The sequence below is a fragment of the Sciurus vulgaris genome (genome assembly GCF_902686455.1).
Source record: "Sciurus vulgaris genome assembly, chromosome: 11".
NCBI lineage: Eukaryota > Metazoa > Chordata > Mammalia > Rodentia > Sciuridae > Sciurus > Sciurus vulgaris.
This window is the reverse complement of record NC_136472.1, coordinates 1266838-1285792: the sequence shown is the minus strand read 5'-3', so window position 1 is coordinate 1285792 and position 18955 is coordinate 1266838. Positions and strand designations below refer to the sequence as shown.

Below are 18955 nucleotides of genomic sequence, written 5' to 3'. Positions count from 1 at the left end.
GAAACTTCACCCCATTTACTTCACTCTACACTCTCCTGATGCTGCTTTGACTCCTTTTCAGTCACCAGCTGCTCATCGAGCCTCCCTCTGCTGGCTTACTGTTGCTGGGCTCCATTTAATTCCTCCAGCTTGCTTCTGTTTGACTGTGAGCCCAGGGGAAACCTGCTTTAGGTTGTTAACTGAGGACACTCGAGGGCTGTGGCTGCCTTGGCCCTTTTCCTGGACCACATCTCCTCCTCGTTTCATGTCTGTAACGTGAACTTTACAGACAACATACTGCAGCAGCTCTGGGACTCTCACTCTGAAAATTGTTACGACAGCTGTTGGTTGGTCTGTTCAGTAACTTGTGTTGACTGCATCTGTGAAATCTTTCTAGTGTTTTTATTCCCTTTAAGTATTTGTGTTCGTAATTTAATTTTTCAACCTGGCTTCCCGGGATTTGCCCCAGATCCTCAAGTCTGATCCAGTGATGGGTCTGGGCTCTGGCCCAGCACGTCCAGTCACCAGGGACCTGCTTGCATTCCGGGCCTGAGCTGGGTGCAGTGTGGCACCTGGAGCTCCTCCCCAGTTCTGCCGCCTGCCAGGCCTTCAGCTCCTCGGCAGCTGTGAGGTTGGTTGGGTGGCAGACAGCTTGGCCCTCTCTGGTCTTTCCCACACCAGTGTGCATCCTCAGCTTGCCTGACCGGCTCACCTCAGAGTGGAGAGCACCCATGCCGGCCCTTTCCTGGGTGCCTGACCCCAGGGGCCACCACCACACCCAAGCAGCCCCTTTGGTTGTGGTGGACGGGAACATCGGGGTTCGAACTCCTCAGATGCTGCTGTTCTCACAAAGAGCAGCGACTTTCGAGTCACAAGCTTCCAGGACTGTCATGCTCCTCTGGTCAGCTTCCAGGGCACTGAAATGCTGTTCTACGGAGATGCCCAGCGTTAAGAGTTCTTCTGTGGAGAGAGGGTTCAGCAACGGCCACAGTCCTGCCCAAATGTTGTCCTTTGAGCCACTACGACATCCAAGCTGGCTTTGGAGTGTGTATGGACAGTGCAGGAGAGTGGCATGCAGGGATGAGACGCTGCTGGCACTGGGTTGCGTGCTCCCGGAAGACCAAGTGCTCCTGGGTGCCCCCTTCTCACAGGGAGGAGGGCAGGAGCGTGACTGTCTCAGAACCGCTCCCCTCAGCCACGGGCCGCTGCATCCTGCTAGTAGACGTGTCACCCAGAGCCAGCCTGCAGCACACCCTGCTGATGCTGCAGGTACCCAGAGCCACTCTGCCAGCCGACCTGGTTTTGCATGAACTAGACACACAACTTAGCTGGCATGTGGTAACAGTCGCCCCTGGGTCTCCCGTTTGGATGGTGGTGATAATTCTTTCGATGCCCCGGCCACTTCCTGTGCTTCCTGTGGACTTGGTGGGAAGCACTGCATGGGCGGCTCCAGAGGCTTCTCCCCGGCTCCTCCCTCCAGAGTAGCCTTCCTTCTGCTACTGCTCCTGTCCTGTGTGGCCTGCTCCTGTCCCCTGGGACACATACATAGGCCCAGATGGCACTAGAACTATGGCCTCAGTTCTGACCAGAGACACCGTCATGTCTGGGGCCTCTGGAAACCAGCAGTGGCCCAGCCAGCAGCAGCTGTGCAGCAGACTCGGGCCACAGACACCTGTGTCTCCAATCAGGAGGCCTCGGGTCTTGAAGAGGTTTGAGAGAAGGACTCAGCAAGAGGCTGCACACTCCCACGACGGCCCCTGGGGTGTGTGTGCAGCCTCCTGCCAACTGGCTGTATTTATAGGTACCACCCGGGTACCTATGAGAAAAACACCACAACTTGTTTTTGGCCCAGGAGGATGAAGAGGATGAAGTCAGAGTGGTGCCGGTGGTCTCTGGGCTTACACAGACATCACTGCTAGAGGACAGATGGACAGTCACTGGGGGAGGGCCGCCTCCAGCAGGGGAGAAGAGGACCAACGGGAGAGATGAGGACACCAAGTGCAGCCCCAAGTCCTGAAGGAGACGCTGGCGGGACGGAGCCTCCGGCCCCAGCTCCCCCTGATCTTGGGAAACTCCTCGGCATTTTACAGAATGTGAATCTGCTCACGGGTGGAAACTGCAGGTGATGGGGAGAGCCCGTGGAAACCCCCACGGGAACAGACCTGCCACCGGGAGGAAAGTTCTGCTTTGTGTCCTTTCAGGACTCTGAGACGGGCCAAGAGCCCAGCAGGGGCAGCCCTGGACGATCCGAAGAGGCAGATGATGGCCACTCTGCCCCGGTCACTCTTGGCCAACACACTGCTCAGCTGAGCAGGTGTGGGCCCGTGGGGCTGGTCACAGACCAGAGGGGATCTCCTGCATCTTCCAGGGACCCCGTGGTCCCTGGCCTGGCTCAGCAGATGCAGGGAGGATGCTGCAACCCGCCCGGGCCTACTGCCTGGGCTCCAGGCATCCGAGCTGCCAGGGTTCAACGCACTTCGAAGACCTCGGATGCCTGGAAGAGAGCGCCCGTGGGCCCCAGGATGGGCCCTCCTTCCTGGGAGCCTGAACACTGACAGTGACCTTCTGATACTTCAAACAGCTGAGCTGGTGGGAGCAGAGCGACTTTGTGACGAGGAGGCAGCTTTGAAAGGTGCCAGCCGGCTGTGAGCATCCTGATGTCCCAGAGCTCACAGGACCCAGGCTGAGCCTTCAGCACCAAGGACAGTCTGTTTCCACTGGCCCAAGGAGAGCGAGCTCAGAGGGGATGGGAGGAGCAGCCCCTGTGGCCACAGCTTCCCAGTATGTCTCCAGTCAAGGACAGTCAAGCTGAATCACCAGGGAAAACAAATCCCAAGCACAGTGACCCAGGCCTCTCACCCACAAGGACAGCCATTGTCCAGAAGCCACAAGGAGGAGAGGGAGAGGGAGGCCTGGGTGCCATTGGTGGCCCACAGGACGGGGCAGCAGCTGGCACTGGCAGACGGTTTCCCCAGCCAGGGAGCTGCCACAGGATGTGGGGGGCCCCTCTGGGCAGTCATCCAGGTGGAAGCAGGACCCCGAAGGGGCACTGGCCCTCTCTGGTCCACCACTGCCTGGGACAACAGCCAAGAGGGGACACCAAGTGTCCATCGAAGATGATGGACAAAGGACGTGTGCTCTGTGCAAACAGAGAAGCAGTACTTTGCCTCCAAAGGTAGGAGGTCCCGCACGGACAGCACAAATGACCCGGAGGGCATCATGACGCAGGAGACAACCCCACCAGGATGGGCGGCACCTGGTTCCATGGCCCCAGTCTCTACAACAGCCAAGTCCATGGACCCAAAGAGTGCTGGCCACCCAGTGGGACAGAGGTGGGAGCTGCTGGTCAGTGGAATGTTTCAGTGGGCAAGACCAGGGGGCCTAGAAACCAGATGCCTCAGTGAACAGCAGTGGACAGCAGCAAGCAAACTGTGCAGCAGCCAGGAGGCCAGCTCCTGTCAGGAGCCTCGCCACAACCCAGTAGCGCTGTTCAGAAAGGGCACACCAGGATGGGCCGCCAGCACTCTGTCCTCAAAGGGGGCCTGCCACAGCGTCACCCCTGGTCCCCAGGGGGACACAGGCCTGAAGTCCCTGGAACTACACTCCTTGTAGTTCAGAGGCTGAGAGAAGAGCCTCCTGCAGACAGTCACATCCTGCTGCCTCTGGTGTCCTCCTGGGGGCCAGGCAGGGTGGAAGGCACAAAGGCCCCACTGAGACAGGCCCCTGTGCCCGCCTGTGAGCTGGGCTTTGGCTCCCTGAGCAGGCCTGGTTGAGCCTCTGCAGCTCTTTGCTTCCCCTGGATGGACATGAACCGTGAGGGGCCAGGCTCGCATCTTCGGGGACAGATGTCTGGGCTCCATGGCTCCTGACACTGTCAGCTGCCCAGGCAGATCCTTCATCTCTCCATTTGCCTCCTTTATCTAATTCTCTGAGCTCAGCATGGCTCAGTGACCTAGAGCCCTTGGCCTGGGGCCACTGGACAGGGACCTTGAATCAAGTAGACCCAGCAGGGGGCTGGATATGCTGACTCAGTGCCACATGTCACTGCGCTTGATAAGCAGGGGACAGAGACCAATTTAGAGAACCCTGTAGACCCAGCTTCCAGCATGGCACACTCCTGCAGAAAGCAGCCTCTAGGTGTGTCCCAGAACAGAGGCTGGCCCTTGCTCCCCATCGCTGGACAGGGCCTGGCCCTCACAGGCGCACCGAATGGAGTGTTTCCCTGCTCCAGACCTGGGGTATAGTAGGGTTTCGCCTCCAACCTTCACCGCGCTGCCACCCATCAGGTGCCTCAGCAGGTCGGGGAGACCCTGCCTCTCCTCACACTCCTGCAGGGTCGTTCTGGACTTCGCTGAAACCTCAGGTGCAGACGGGCCACTGCCTACCAGTGCTCCCCAGGGACCCTCCTGCCCCAGCCCCTCCCGCCCAGGGCACCCAGGCCCCTCCCACCTTGAGCTCCTCCCACCCAGGCCCCTCCCACCCTTGCCCCTGCTGTATCCGTGCACATTTCTACCTTCTTGGTTTCCAAACTGGGTTTCCCCAAAGGCTGCTGCTCCTCTGTTACTTCCCTTTCTCTGTTCAAGGTAGCTGGTACTCCCTGTCCTCAAGAAACAGTGTGTGGGCCAGCGTGGGAAGCCCCTGAACCCCAGTGCCACGTGTCCTGACTGGTTGCTTGAGTCCCGGTAAGCACAGGCCCTGAACACCAAAGCCATTTGCTGATGCCGGCTGGAAAGAGGTGCTGATTGTGACCCTGCCACTCTGGCTGGCAGTCTCCCGGTGCCACACCAAGCACAATGCCCTGGATGCAGGAGCTCCTCAAGTCCAGCCCCTGGACCAACCTGCCCGCTCCTGGAACACCCACCTGGCCTCCTTTCATGACAGGAGACATCTGTTCCTGGGAAGGGCTGGCGACATGCAAGTCTCTGGACACGTGACCTGAACGAAGCGCCTGCCCAGTGGGGCAGTCGGCCGTCGCATCCCGTGACCTGAACCAGAATCCGTTTCCGGTGAACTCTGAAGTCCCCTCCACTGCTGCAGGGTCCTTGTCTTGGCCCTCAGAACACGTCCTTTTATCCCCTACACAGGTTGGAGGACCCGAGCATTGTTCGCTGGCCACAGACCCCTCCCTTGACGAGGCTCCCTTCCACCAAACCTGGCCCAACAGCTCCGACACTTGAGTTGTCAAAAGAAGGCAGACAGGAAAGGGGTGGGAAGGTCAGGCCTGGAGAGGGGTGGCACTTGAGCGGGCCCCTGATGTGCTGGCCACCTCTTCCCAGGCACTGATCTCCAACAGAGAGTTTGGATGGCGAGCCACAAAGGCCCAGAGGGGGGACGCTGGATGTGGGCTCTCCCCTACAGGGGCATCCCGCAAATGGGTGGGCAGCCCCTGAGGACCCCTACCTCCAAGCCCACCGGGACCCAGAGCAGCTCACTCTCCCAGAGGGGAGGGGCCTGCGCCCCCACAGCTGTCCAGGAGCAAATGGGCTTTCTGTGCGGAGAGGCTTCTTGTCGCCAGTGTCAGCTCCTCATGAAGAAAACAGTCGGCACGCGTGGAGTCTGTATTCAGGAGCACGACTGGATTTCCAGCACCAGCCTCCATTCAAGAACTCAACCCAGAGCCGGAACAACAGGAGCGCTCAGGGACAGCCCCAGGATCAACCCGTTTGCTCGGTAGCAATTGAGCCTGGCCACCAAGTCCAACTCCAAGGACATCCACTGAGTGTGACTGGAAGCTCCCTCGTCCTGTTGCTCAGCCCAGCCCACCCTGGTGGGCCACTGGCAGCACGGCCTTCGCAGAGGTCCTGCGTGGCTCTGCACAGGTGCTGGTGTGCGCTGGAGCGTGGCGTGCTCACCCCTCTCCTGGCTGAGCTGCCCTGCACCACACACCCCTGCCCTGCAGGCTCCGGGGTCTGTGGGCCCCTTGGGGGGTGACACTCCCTGCACCTGTTGGTAGTGTTCTCAGCATTTTAATTTCTGAACTATTTTCGTTTTAAAATCCTCCAGCAGCAAGCATTGCTTAAGACAAAAAAGAGTTGATCTCAGGTAATGAAGTTTGCTTTTTTAAAGTATGGCTTAATTTTCTGTTAAAATGTGGTTTATATTTCTATAACTCTTAAAAAGTAAGGGTCATATTTTGACCCTTGTATTTAATCTATGGTGTGTCTCAGGATGAATGCAGGCATAGAACCAGGAGTAAGCTACTGACACAGCAACTTCTGTTGTCTTTGGGGTCATAGTTAAGTCGGCAAAATATTGTCCATGTTAAGACATAAAGTCCCCCTTTTACAAACATTTATACCTCGTCCTTTAGCTCTTCCTTACATTAGCATCACTGGGCCTTTTAAACTCTCACTTTGAGATCACCGTAGCCCTGCCTGCATATGTAAGAAACAACGCAGAAGAGATCCTGTACATGCTTTGCCCTGTCAAATCACACAGAACTCTGGTACGGGATTTTTTCTTTTTAAAAAACAATACTGAAGCCTTAGATGTAATAAACCAAATTCGCTCACAACCCCTGCAAATGCTGACCCTCCTCCTGCATTGTGCAGGAAGCGACGGGAAACAAGCTCAGTGGTGCCCAGGAGGCGACCTTGTCAAGGACCATCAGGACTCCCTCAGGTGAGGCCGTCCACCGACCGAACAGAAGAACAGGTCCCCCCAGGGTCAGCAGACTGCGTTCCATGTGGCCTGGAAGGCGGGGCCCGGGGAGCCCACAGCCTCCTTACAGACCTGCAGTCTGAGTCCTGGTTTGGGAGATAGGCTTTTGTGGGCTCCTCTTCTCTATTTCTACAAAGTCAAACGGCATTGGCCCAATTGTTCTGTAAGCGCTAATCACAGTGTTCACCAGCTGGCAGCACCCTAGATGTCAGGGGACACCTAGGAGATGAAGTCGTGTGCAGCAGCTCCCCAGGCCTGGCCATGCTGCTGGAACCGCCCAGCCAGAGCTCAGGGCCACGTGTGGAAATGAGGCACAGCTCCGGTGGCTCCGGGTTTGCCTCACTGCCGTCTGGTGGATCCCACACAGCGACGTTGCTGTCACGGCAGACCTTGAATCAGGGCTGATGGCCAGGGTGTCAGCTGTGCCTCGATGCATGGCCGGAGCTGCCAGGTCCCAGGTGACAGGCCCTGGCTTTCCCCCCACTTTGAATACAGCCTCCTGGGAGCAACGTAGGGGATGGTGTGACTGACTCTTCCAGCTGTGGACACAGGGCTCTCACTGCCCTGGCTGCTGTCCCAGAGCTCAACTCTGCACTGGCCACCTGGGCACACCATGGGGGCCACCCCAAAGGGAGCAAGGTAAGGCCGGCCCTGCCAAGAGTGCCTCAAACTCCCTGTGGGTTCATCTCAAAAGAACATTCTCCTGACGCATCGGAGATTTCTCCTTCTGCCTGAGCTTTCCATCCCTGCTACCAATTCCGGATAAAAACCCAGCCCCCTGCTGACAAGGGGTTCACTGTCCAAGGCTGGCCGAGCCTGCAGGCAGTCCTGGGAGTTCCTGGCGCTGGTGGCCTGTGTGCTGCTTCAGATGGTGCTGCCTTTTCACACATGCTCATTTCTTTGGGTTTCAAAGAAGTGGGAGCTCCCCAGGAGCCCAAAGACTGGGCGTCAAAGCCGCCTTCCTCTGCAGGTTCCCAAGTCGGTTTCCCAGGTCGGTTCCCAGCCGGAGTGATCTGGGAGAGGACTGAGTAGACACTCCAGAACAGAGCGAGCTTGTCACCATACTTCATGGTGCTGCAGTCCGGCCACCACCTGGCTTCCGGGGTGCCACTGTACACTCAGGCCATTTCTGCATCTCTTGACTCCAGAGTCATCTGGGACTAGGAGGGAATGACCTGTGTCCAGCCTCTGTGCTGCTTCTTGTCACCTTGGGTCACCAGATGACACAGCTCACTCTGAGCACTAAACAGCAGGAGAGGCTGGCACTGCCCCCAGGGTGGATTCCAGGAGGCTGAGGTCCTGAGGGTGAGCACTCAGGGCACCAGGGTGCTGGCCAGGAGGAAGGGGCTGAGCTTGCCATTGCTGCCTAGGGGAAGTAGACCTGGTAAGGCCATGAACCTCTGATGGCACTCAACTCTGCCAGTGCCACCTGCCTGGCACGTCGTGGGCCACAAGGCATTGGTGCTTCTGAGGCAGAAACAGAATGTCCTGCGCACCGCCCTTTGCGATGTCAGCCTGTGGTTTCAGGTTAACCCGCCTGACATTTCCTGAGGCTGGATCTGCCTTCAGCCTCTTCTTCCACCTGTTGCTCACATTTCCAGCATGGGGCTGTGAGGGAGTCATCCCTCTGGCGGTGGCCGTGGGCCGGCTTCCAGACAAACGGTTCCCAATTCCCAGGGTCATCCTGCGGAGGGCAAGTAAGCCAGGAGAGCCTGCAGAAGCGAGGAGCAGGATGAGCCACCGGCGCACCAGGCCCTGGACGGGCACGCCCGCCAGAGGCACCCCGGCCAGCTGCTGCTCGTCCCCTGCAGCTCCCGCGCTGAGCCCCATGTGGGGCGCCGCCGGGCAGCTGCCCCAAGAGCCTGTGCGGGGCGGGGAGGGCGCGCCGGTCCCGGCGAAGCATCGCGGCGGCTGCTTTTCCCAACTCTCTTGACCCGCTCCCTGCTTGGCGGCGGGCGAGGCGCGGGTGGTGACGCCCCAGGCCGACCCCCTGGCCTTGACCCGGTCCCTCTGCGCTCTCCCCCAGGGCTCGCGGGCTCCTGCGAAGCGGCGGGAGCGAGGTGGGGCCCAGCGGAGGATCAGCGCTGGGCAGGCGGGGCAGCAGGGAGGGATGGAGGGCGCGGAGACACGTCTGCGGCGACTGCGCTCAGAGCCCTCCGCGGGGTCAGGCCCCTGGCCGCGGAGCCACTGCAGGAAGCGCCTCCCTCCCTGCTTCTCCTCTGCCTTTTTCCCCCTGGTGTCGTCCGCCTCTCCCAAAAGGGGTGCCCCAGCCACCGCAGAGTTCCCAGGACCTGGGGACGACGTCCTGGAGATGGTAGGGAGACTCGCAGCAAGGCACCAGGTGCCAGGTCTCTGCCCCCGTGGGCAGACTCCACAAGCGAGTTGTGGTCACCCCACAAACCATGACCAATCCCGCTGGTGGCGCATGTCCCGCCTGCTGAGGTGAGGGTGGCAGAGGCACAGAGTGCCAGCCACTGGTCCCATTCACAACTTCACTCAGGCAGACCAAGGCCATTCCGCCTGTGCTGGCCAGGCGTGGGAACGGAGCTGGTGGGTCACTGGACTAGCCAATATTTTTCTTAATGTGGGCGATTATTGATATAATAAACTACATTCTTAGGATGCCTGTTGGAACCCGTAATTCTGATAAGTTGTGCTTCCAGTGACTCAAGACATTACTTTCCCAATCTCCATCCTCCTTCACAGACTCTCTGCCCCCTGGCCCTCAGAGCTCAGGACCCTCACCCCTGCTGTGACCCTACAGAGGATCCGCCCTTGGCCTGAGCTCTGGAATAGAGGTGGGGGTCTGTCTCAGCACCTGAGGTTCTGGTCATCAGGCCCCACCTGCCAATCTACCTCCTGAAGGTAGCCCTGCCCTTCTGGAACCTGGCCCAGGACGTAGCTGAGCAGTGAGTCCAGCCAGGGCTGGGTGAGCACCCCTCATCTCCCCAGAGGCTAAGGGTGCACAGTGGGTCACCAGGTGGGAGCAGGGGAAGCCCTGGGCTCCTGGGCACACCTGCCCTACAATCCTCCAGCAGCTCAGTGCCAGCCCTGGGAGCAGGCTGCTGGTCGGGGGGCAGGGGGGCTTCAGGATTCTACCTTCAGGGTTTCCAACCCTGCTGAGGCCACAAGCCCATCATCAGCACATGTAAGAAAGGCGCTCCCAAAGATGAAGCAGCACATGGTGAGTGAACAGACCCCTCACCTCCTCTCCAGGGCCCTGGGCCCCGTGGGGTGGGGGAGAGGGCAGGCCAGCTCCCTGGGTCTGGCGAGGGGCCAGTCCCAGCCAGGGTCTCTCCTGGGGCATCAGTCTGTGGGGACACAGGAGCTTGGTTTCCCTCTCCTGTGCCTGGAGGGACAGAGGTGTGGAGACCAGGGCCATGACCCAAAGGTAGAGGTTTTCAGGCCAACCCAGGGGAATTGTCAGGACAATGAGGGACACCCACTGTCAAGGGGGTCCTTCGGTGCTTCACCAACTGGATAAGGACAAGCAGGGAGACTCCAGGCTAGAGGCCCTACCCCAGGAGGCCCAAGGGGTCTGTGCTGGGCAGACAGGCCAGGCCCTACCCAAGAGGGAGCTTGGCCCAGCACTGTAGGTAGTAGTCTGAACAAAGAAGTGAGAAAACAGCCAGAGAAACTTTGGGGTTTTCAGATACTGGAGTAGGGAAGGAATTCCGTGGCGAACGAGCCGTTCTCGGTGTGCAGTAGGAAAAGGGCATCTGCAGAAAGACTGCAGCGTGGGGTGGCCGAGGCAGAAGCAGGTGCGTTCAGTGGCCGCCTGGAGACTCACAGAGGTCAGCCAGGTCTCCCTGTGGGCGGCAGGGTTGCGGGCAGCTGTTTGCTCCTTTAGGTTCCTGTTGTTCCCAGTAAGACCTTGATGACTTCTGAACCGTAAGAGCTGAAGCGGATATTGTCCTGGGGAAGTCAACAGCACAGGAAAGAGCGCTGGGCAGGATACTGTCACTTCGTAGTCACATGTTGTCAGCAGGTGGCCACAACACTGGGCTCCTGATGACACACCTGACAGCTCTGAGCTGGAGTTGCACTCAGAGGGCCCCAAATAAATAATAAGGAAGGCAAATCGGGGAAACAGGAAGCAGGGCTGGTAGGAAGCCCCCGCAGAGAGAACGAGAACAGAGATCCAGAAAAATCATAGAAATAGCAACAAGGAAGTGACCGTGGGACCTGTGAGGCCACCAGACAGGAGTATAAAGGCCCCGGCTCAGGAGCTGCACCCCACACTCCTCCCTCTCCACCTGCTCCTCTCACCCACTCCACCTCCACCACCAGAACCATGGGCTGCTGTGGCTGCTCTGGAGGCTGTGGCTCCAGCTGTGGGGGCTGTGGCTCCAGCTGCTGTGTGCCTGTGTGCTGCTGCAAGCCCATGTGCTGCTGCGTGCCAGCCTGCTCCTGCTCCAGCTGTGGCTCCTGTGGGGGCTGCAAGGGGGGCTGTGGTTCCTGTGGGGGCTGCAAGGGGAGCTGTGGCTCCTGTGGGGGCTGCAAGGGGGGCTGTGGCTCCTGTGGGGGCTGCAAGGGGGGCTGTGGCTCCTGTGGGGGCTGCAAGGGGAGCTGTGGCTCCTGTGGGGGCTCCAAGGGGGGCTGTGGCTCCTGTGGGGGCTCCAAGGGGGGCTGTGGCTGCTCTGGAGGCTGTGGCTCCAGCTGTGGGGGCTGTGGCTCCAGCTGCTGTGTCCCCGTGTGCTGCTGCAAGCCCGTGTGCTGCTGCGTGCCAGCCTGCTCCTGCTCCAGCTGTGGCTCCTGTGGGGGCTGCCAGTCCAGCTGCTGCAAGCCCTGCTGCTCCTCAGGCTGTGGGTCCAGCTGCTGCCAGTCCAGCTGTTGCAAGCCCTGCTGCTGCCAGTCCAGCTGCTGCAAACCCTGCTGCTCCTCAGGCTGTGGGTCCAGCTGCTGCCAGTCCAGCTGCTGTGTCCCTATTTGCTGCCAGTGCAAGATCTAAATCTCTGAATTCAGGTCTCTAGGTTTCTCAGTACCTAGTGAAACCATTTCTGGTCCCTCGCTCACTCCTGTCCACCGGCCTCCCTGAAGTGACCACAACCTCTCCTGCCTTTCATTCCTGCCCCACCTCCCTTTCTTGTGGGCTCTGTCTCCATTTTTCTCCTTCAAGAGAAGCATATGTCCTAGATGCTGGAGAGAGGCCAGCCTGGAAGCAGGTGCCCAGCTGACAGCCATAGCTAACCACCACTTGCCTCTTCCTGGGCTCTCAGATGCAGGGTCCCATGCCCTAGCCAGGCAAGGTTTCTGGGTGATTACTGAGGACTGTTTACCCAGCTTCTCCATCCTTGGCACGGGAGTCCTCTGGGCATTTCCTGTTCCTGTGACTCACTTCTCCAAGAGATCTCCTTCCTTCCGTTGCCTCTCACTTCTTCTATTTTAAAAAACAAAATAACAAACAAAGTTCCTTTTAATAAAGCCTCTGAGCAGTGCAAACCAGCCATGTGCTTGGTGCAGTACTTCCTTTCCAACTTCCTCCCACGTGATGGCTAATCTGCAGCTTGGGTGGGGGGTGCCCTCCAGCAGGCCTGGCACGTTCACACAGAGCAACGCCCCACACTACTATCTTCCAGTGCTGACATGCCACCCAGCTGATGCTTGGGCTGGGGACACATGCTGCTCCAGAAGCAGGATGTCACCTCTGGGTGGGCACAGGCTGCTGAGGAGGCTCTCCGGCCAGCAGAGCATGGAAGGAGGGACAGGAAAGCCCACCACAGGAGAGACGTGGTCAGGTAGGGGTCCACCCACACCTGCGGCCGACCCTGATCATGCAGATCATGCAGGGTGGAGTGACCACCCCAGAGCAAGGACCCCTGAGATATGGAGAGGCTAAGGGAGGAGGTTGGTGAGTACAGAAACTAAGGCTGGGGGCTTCAGCCACGGGCAGAAGAGGACCCACCGGCTCTCGAGAGGACACGGACTGTCCACTCAGTGGTGTGGGGAGGAAATGTGGCTCATGATGCCAGAAGGGGCTCCGTGCAGTGGAGCATGGCTGTGCCTATGTCCCCATATGAAACAGGCTCACGGTGGCTCCCGCAGCAGTGACGCGAGCCCCACAGTGCCAGCAGCTGGGACAAAGTTCCCCACACCCTGCCCGGAGTTGGTGTCCACAGAGGCAAAGGGATTTCTGACTCCCAAACCAGAGAACCTCGGAGGAGCACCAGGCGCTCCCTGAAAATTCTCAGGATGAAACCGAGTTCAGCACCTGGAGCCCGGAGGGTTTCCCGACAAGAGCATCCCCGCCAGAGGCCTGCCTCTGACATCAGGGCCACGGCCACGTGCAGGGCAGGCAGCACCAACACTCGGAACCAGGAGGACACCAGGTGAGGAGCGAGCACGCCAGGGAAGCCCAGAGAGAGGGAAGACCCGCCTGGGAAGAGTGGAAGAAGGCCGGGTGCGTGGCACACACCTGTCATCCCAGCAGCTCGGGAGGCCGAGGCGGGAGGATCATGAGTTCAAAGCCAGCCTCAGAAACTCAGAGAGAACCTGTCTCAAAATAAAGTATAAAAAGAGCTGGGGATGTGGCTCTGGTTAAGGCCCCTATGATAAATCCCCAGTACCAAAAAAAAAAAAAAAAAAAAAAAAAAAAAAAAAATGTGAAAGAAACAAACACACTTGACAAATCCTAAGGGTCAAAAAGATTAGGGGATGAGGCAGAAAGCACAAACCAGGGTGGCAGGTGCAAACCCACACATCTCAGAAATGACAAAGTAAATGGAAGAAGTGCTTTTAAGCACTTCTTTTAAGTTAGCTAGACTAGATGTTTTCTTTAAAAAATTCACCTATATGCAAATTCAAAAGCTGCTTCTAAAATAAAAGGATACAAAAAGTTAACAACAAAAGGATGGGAAAAGATACAACTTGCAAGGGCTGGGGAGATGGCTCAGTTGGTAGAGTGCTTGTCTTGCAAGCACAAGGCCCTGGGTTCAATCCCCAGCACCGCAAAAAAAAAAAAAAGATAAACTTGCAGAAAAGCTGTATTAATAGAAGGCAAGATAGAATTAAAGGCCAAGCCAGGTGCAGCAGCGCAGCTGTGATTCCAGCGCCTCAGGAGCCTAAGGCAGGAGGATCTCAAGTTCAAAGCTAGCCTCAGCAACTGAGCAAGGCCCTAAGCAACTTAGCAAGACCCTTCTCTAAATAAAAAGTGCCGGGGATGTAGGTCAGTGGTTAAGTACACCTGGGTTCAATCCCCAGGACCAAAAAAAAGGGCCAAAAAATTCTATGAGGCAACAAAGAGGATCACTTAAATAAGCCAGGACACTCTAGCTGTGTGAGATTTTATGTACATAACAAAATAGTCTCAGAATATATAAAGTAAACCAGGACAAACCCCACGGGGAAAAGGGGGAAAAGAGCAAGAATGTAGTCACAGAGTTTAATGTTGACATAGAAATATCAGGGCAGGTCTGGAGACCTGAACCTCACCATTTACAAACAGATCCAAAATAACTTACACGAAGTGTCCCACCAACAGCTCCGGAATACATTCTTCCTAAGCTCGTAGAATATTCAAGGAAATTAACAGAGGCTAGCCAAGAAGACCTGGCCATGATGAAGGCTGACACCGTGGTCAGCACGCCATGTCTCTGAAGGGGAATTTAGCTGGAAACCAATGCCAAAGGCACAGGAGAGGAGAAGACCGGTGGACAGGAACTGGCTGGTCAGAAGGGCCTGGTGTGTGTGGCACCTTTCAATGATCAGCTGCTTAGAAGAAAGAGCCGAAGACCTTGGGCAACACACAGAGTAGGAGTAAAGTCTTCAGGATGCCAGTGCCCACCTCCTCCACACTGGACAAGGTGGGACGGGAAAGACTGCTTCTCTCCTGCACATGGATATCAGTCAGCTGTCCACTACTATGATGAGATGTCTGAGATGATTACCTTTTTTCTTTGCAGTGCTGGAGTCAAACTGAGGGAGATACAGAAGGGTTTAGGCAGCCAAGGCAGATGGCCAGCAAGGAGGTCAGGCAGGGCCAGAACAGAGGAGCAGGAGAGGGCTCCTGGTGAGGTCAGCTTCCTGCTCGACAAAAGTGCCGGTGGACACCAGGGGGACCCGGTCACACAGACACTTCCATACCTGTGACCCTAAGCAGGAACCCAATGAAAACCTAAAAAGGACACATGGACAGAGGGACACCGATCAATAATAGTAAGGAGCGTGGACAGGGAGGAGACAAGGAGAGGATCAAATTCCAGACCATGGAAAAAACAAGCCAGACTCCCCACCGGACTCCAGCTCCGGGCCCTTCTCTCTGGAGAAGGGGCTTTTGCCATAGACCAGCGGCCGGCTTGCCGTCCTGTGTCCTGCTCTCCAATTCTGTGCTGAGGGAAGACAGTGAACCCTAGACAGGAACAAACTGCGAGTCCTGGTGTATACTAGGCAAGTGCTCTCTCTCAGCTACATCCCGACCCCTAGAGACGGTCAGCATAAAGGAAGGGAAGGTCTGTTTTGGCTTGTGGTCTCAGGTTTCAGTCCACGGTCACTATCTGTCGCTTTGAGCCTGTGGCAGCATGGTACGTCCAGGCTGGTGTGCATGGAGGCCCGTTTACCTCGGGACCACCAGGAAGCACAGAAAAGAGGAGGGGCCAGGGTCCTAATAACCCTTCAAGCACAGCCTCCTCCCACTAGCCCCACCTCCGAGAGTTCTGCCACCACCCACGAGAGCCAATGGTAAATAACCAACTGCCCGTCAGCTGGCGAGTGGCAGCACAACAGCGGTCCAAACCACAGAACAGCATCAGGAGGACAGCACTGCCGGGCCGGGGTTCTAAGGCTGATGTGGGGACGGCTGCACAAGTCTGATGCACTAAAACACTCCACTCCACTTCAGAGGGACCAACTGTACAACCTATGGGTTCTATCTCAATAAATGTGTTTTTTTTAAAGACACAGAATATGCAGAAGCTATTCTAAAATAAGGGGGAGAAAGAAAAGAAACGGGGCGGGAGGCCTGGATTCCATCAAAGTGAAAGAAAGATCAGGGGACTGAGGGGTGGGAGGAGGCGCAGGAGAGGGGAAGACGGTGGACTGGACCGGCCCTGTTCCCTCCGTGCACATGACTGGGCCACCGGGGACCTCGCCATGTGCACATCCACAAGACGCAATCCAAGTAAGTAACTAGCAACAAGATCTGTAGAGTAAGAAGAGGGGGAGGGGAGAAGGAGGCGGGGAAGGGAGTACTGCAGGCTGCGTTTGAGCAAATTATATTCCATGCATTTATAATTATGTCAAAATGAATCCCGACGCTATGTGTAGCTAACGTGAACCCATTAAGACGGCGGGGAAGACACAGGAGCAGAGCAGTAGCTTTGACATTTCCGAGGATGCTCAGGAGAGGTGGGCGCAGCAAGACTCCCCCACAGCGGGGGATTCCCAAGCCCCAGATTCAGTGTGTGGAACACGGTGGAAGAATCCAACACACATGCGCCCTCGGAGCAACCCGGGAGGGCGCGCCATCTCCAGGGCCAGGTCAGCTGACCTGCACACGGAAGCACAGGAGCGGGACAAGCAGGGATACCACCAGCTCTGCAGGATGCCCTCCACGCAGGAGTACTTCCAGGGAAGGCTGGAGGGCTGCCTTCCTGCAGAACTGCGGGTGCCTCCTCAGAGCTTCCAGAGAGACTTGGAGGAAGGCCCCGGGAGAGTGGAGGGTGCCTGGAGTGACTGGCCAGCACGGTGGGCTTTGCCAGCAGTGACCGCTGAGATGGACAGCAGTGAGTGTGTGGGTGGAAGAACAGGGGAGACAAGCTGGAAAGCCACCTGCCTGACACCAGGGCTGCGCAGGTCCAGAGCAGACCGGCCTCGCACCACCCAGCGGAGAAGGACCAGGTGGCTGCCACACACAAAAGTCGTCTTTTAAAATGCTATGGAGCCTCCGTGGCACAGGACTGTGCTCCAGCTACTCAGGGGGCAAGCAAGCAGATGCAAGTTCCAGGCCACCTGGGCAGCTTAGGGAGCCCATCGCCAATGAAAATAAGAAACAGAGTTTCTCAGTGATCCAGTGTCCCGGGTCCAGTCCTGCGTACCAAAAAAACACGCACGTGGAATTCAGAGGGCTGCCACTCAACAGGGAAACACAGGGTAAGGATGTAGCTCAGCGGAAAGAGGTTTGCCTCACACACACAGCCCTGGGTTCCACCCCTAGCCCTAAATAAGAGAAAGAAATGTTAGAAGTGGAAGAGTCAGATGTGAAGGATGGGAGGAGCAAGTCTAAATGTATCACATATCACAACGCAACACAGGGCCACAGCTCAGGGGTGAAGAACAGACACCCAAGGATGGTCAGTTCTAAGCTGGGTGCCCTGGCGCAAGCCTGTAATCCCAGCAGCTTGGGAAGCTGAGGCAGGAGGATCACAAGTTCAAAGCCAGCCTCAGCAATTTAGAGAGGCCCTAAGCAACCCAGTAGAGCCTTGTCTCTAAAAAATACAAAAAAGGGCTGGGGCTGGGGCTCAGTGGTTGAGTTCCCCTGGGTTCAATCCCCAGAACCAAAAAAAAAAAAGATGATGATTTGAAAGCAGCATCTACATGGTCACAGAAGAGGGGAGCACACAGGTAGGGTAGGGAAGCTGGGAGACACCCACCAGCTCCCAGGAAAGAAGGCAACTTCCAGCCCTGCAGGGTGGTGGGGGAGGAGCCAGCATCACTATGGGTGTCCACCCAGGAGGACCTGGCCACCCTAAGTCCATGCTCCTCAAGTTCTGCTAAGAAAAACCAGGAGGAATAACGAGGTTTAAATTCCGGAACCACAGGGGCAGTTTTAATACGTTCACTATCCTTCAATTGACGGTAAGCAAACAGCAACCTAGCACTGCGGGCAGATGTGGAGGGTACTGGAGACCTTGGCTCAAGCAGGCTGTGGACCTCGGCGACCACCTGAATAACAGTGAAAATACTGCCTGTCAGAACTGGGCTACACCCACAGCTCCCAGTAAAATAGGTTTCCCTCTAGATAGCTGTGCCGGAAAATAAAGCTAGAAGTTAATGAGCAAACCACCTGCGCTGAGAACAGGAGAAAGGCCGACAGAAAAGAAAAGGAGGACAGGGACCACTAAAGGGAAGAGCGGAAATGGAGAAGATCATTGTAACACACCCACTGAGGAGAACCAACAGAGCGAATCTGGCCTTTGAGAAGACTAAGACAATCGGCATCGTCCAGCAGAGCTGGTGAGGAGCCAGAGGGAGGGATGGAGGGCCCAAGAACCGAGCAGCCACCAGCGCAACCGCCAGGGGGCGCACCGAGGACCGCTCCCACCGAGCGCTGGCTTCTCAGCAAGGACAGCCCGGGCCCCTCACTCCGAGGGGAGAGCAGGCCGCAGTGGTGGGGCACCCAGCCCGACCCTGAGGCGGTCCCAGCCAAATGGGCGGAGTGGTATCGAGCCGCAGTGGAGGATTGCAAGGGCTCCTTACCCTTTCGACCTGTCCCCAAATCCACCCCGTCACCAAGGGGGAAATAAGGCCATTCCAGGCCGCAGAAAGCCATTCGGCCAAGTGCAACATGTGCTCAAGACACGGGAAAAGGGACCCGCAAATTAGAAATGAAAGCCACCTCCCTTAATCCGATAAGACGCCCCGAGGCACCTACGTGCCTGCCCCCGGAATGCAGAATGTTGGAGGCATTCCCTCCAGAACCAGGAATACAGCCGCCCACTGCGCCCTGAAGCCCTGTCCTGGTCAGAACAGTGAGCCACGCACACCAGTCATGAAGAAGGAAAAGGACATGCTTCCAAAATTCACTAAAATGAGTGTCAGCATAGACAACCAAAGAAAACCTACAGAAAACCAGGAAAACCCAATGGGTCATTGGAATTAAAAATAGAACTCTGCAATGTTACTGAGAACAAGTAAATATACAAAAACAATCAACAGCAGTTAGAAAACACGATTTTAAAGGGTACTGATACCACCGTTTACCAGTGACGAGTGCTGCTCCCTCTAATGTTGAAGTCTGAACACTGGAGAAGCAGCCAAGGCAAGCACACTAAGCAGGTTTTATTTAAAGGTAATAATACAGACTTCTCCCGGGAGGGAGAAGGGGGCCATGGCTGATGTTCTAGAATCCCCAGACCTGAGCATGCCCTACATCTTTATAGGTTAAGGTCTCTTTTGTCCTCCAGTTCTCTCCCCACTTATCTCTCCTTCCTGCCTACGTGACTAGGCCCAGTTTTGCAGGTGAGGTGTGAAAAGTGAGAAGCAGGAGGGCCAAAGTGATTCAGCCAGGTAGGGGCCCAGGGGCACTAATCACAGCTCCCTGCTGTAGTCCCTGGCAAGGGCAGGTAAATTTGGTAATCAATGGGCTCCGGAGAGCCTTGAC

General features: G+C 56.9%; 2 protein-coding genes across 6 annotated transcripts in view; both read left to right on the top strand.

Moving 5' to 3' along the window:
- Window positions 1-18955, top strand: part of IFITM10 (interferon induced transmembrane protein 10) — a 289205-nt gene that overhangs the window by 200249 nt on the left and 70001 nt on the right. The gene's annotated exons all lie outside the window — the stretch shown is intronic.
- LOC306640593 (uncharacterized protein) overlaps window positions 1-18955 on the top strand; it is a gene marked incomplete at both ends in the record, with an annotated part of 89875 nt that overhangs the window by 67561 nt on the left and 3359 nt on the right. Inside the window, 2 exons of one of the 5 annotated variants that reach the window (XM_079104951.1) lie at window positions 10934-10999; window positions 11234-11334. The exons of 1 other annotated variant lie outside the window; for it this stretch is intronic. In XM_079104951.1, coding sequence (XP_078961077.1) covers window positions 10934-10999; window positions 11234-11334 — 167 coding nt within the window. Of the gene's footprint in view, window positions 1-10933; window positions 11008-11042; window positions 11335-18955 lie in introns of those variants that run through there. 3 more of the 5 variants (XM_079104948.1, XM_079104949.1, XM_079104952.1) reach the window with 3 other exon arrangements.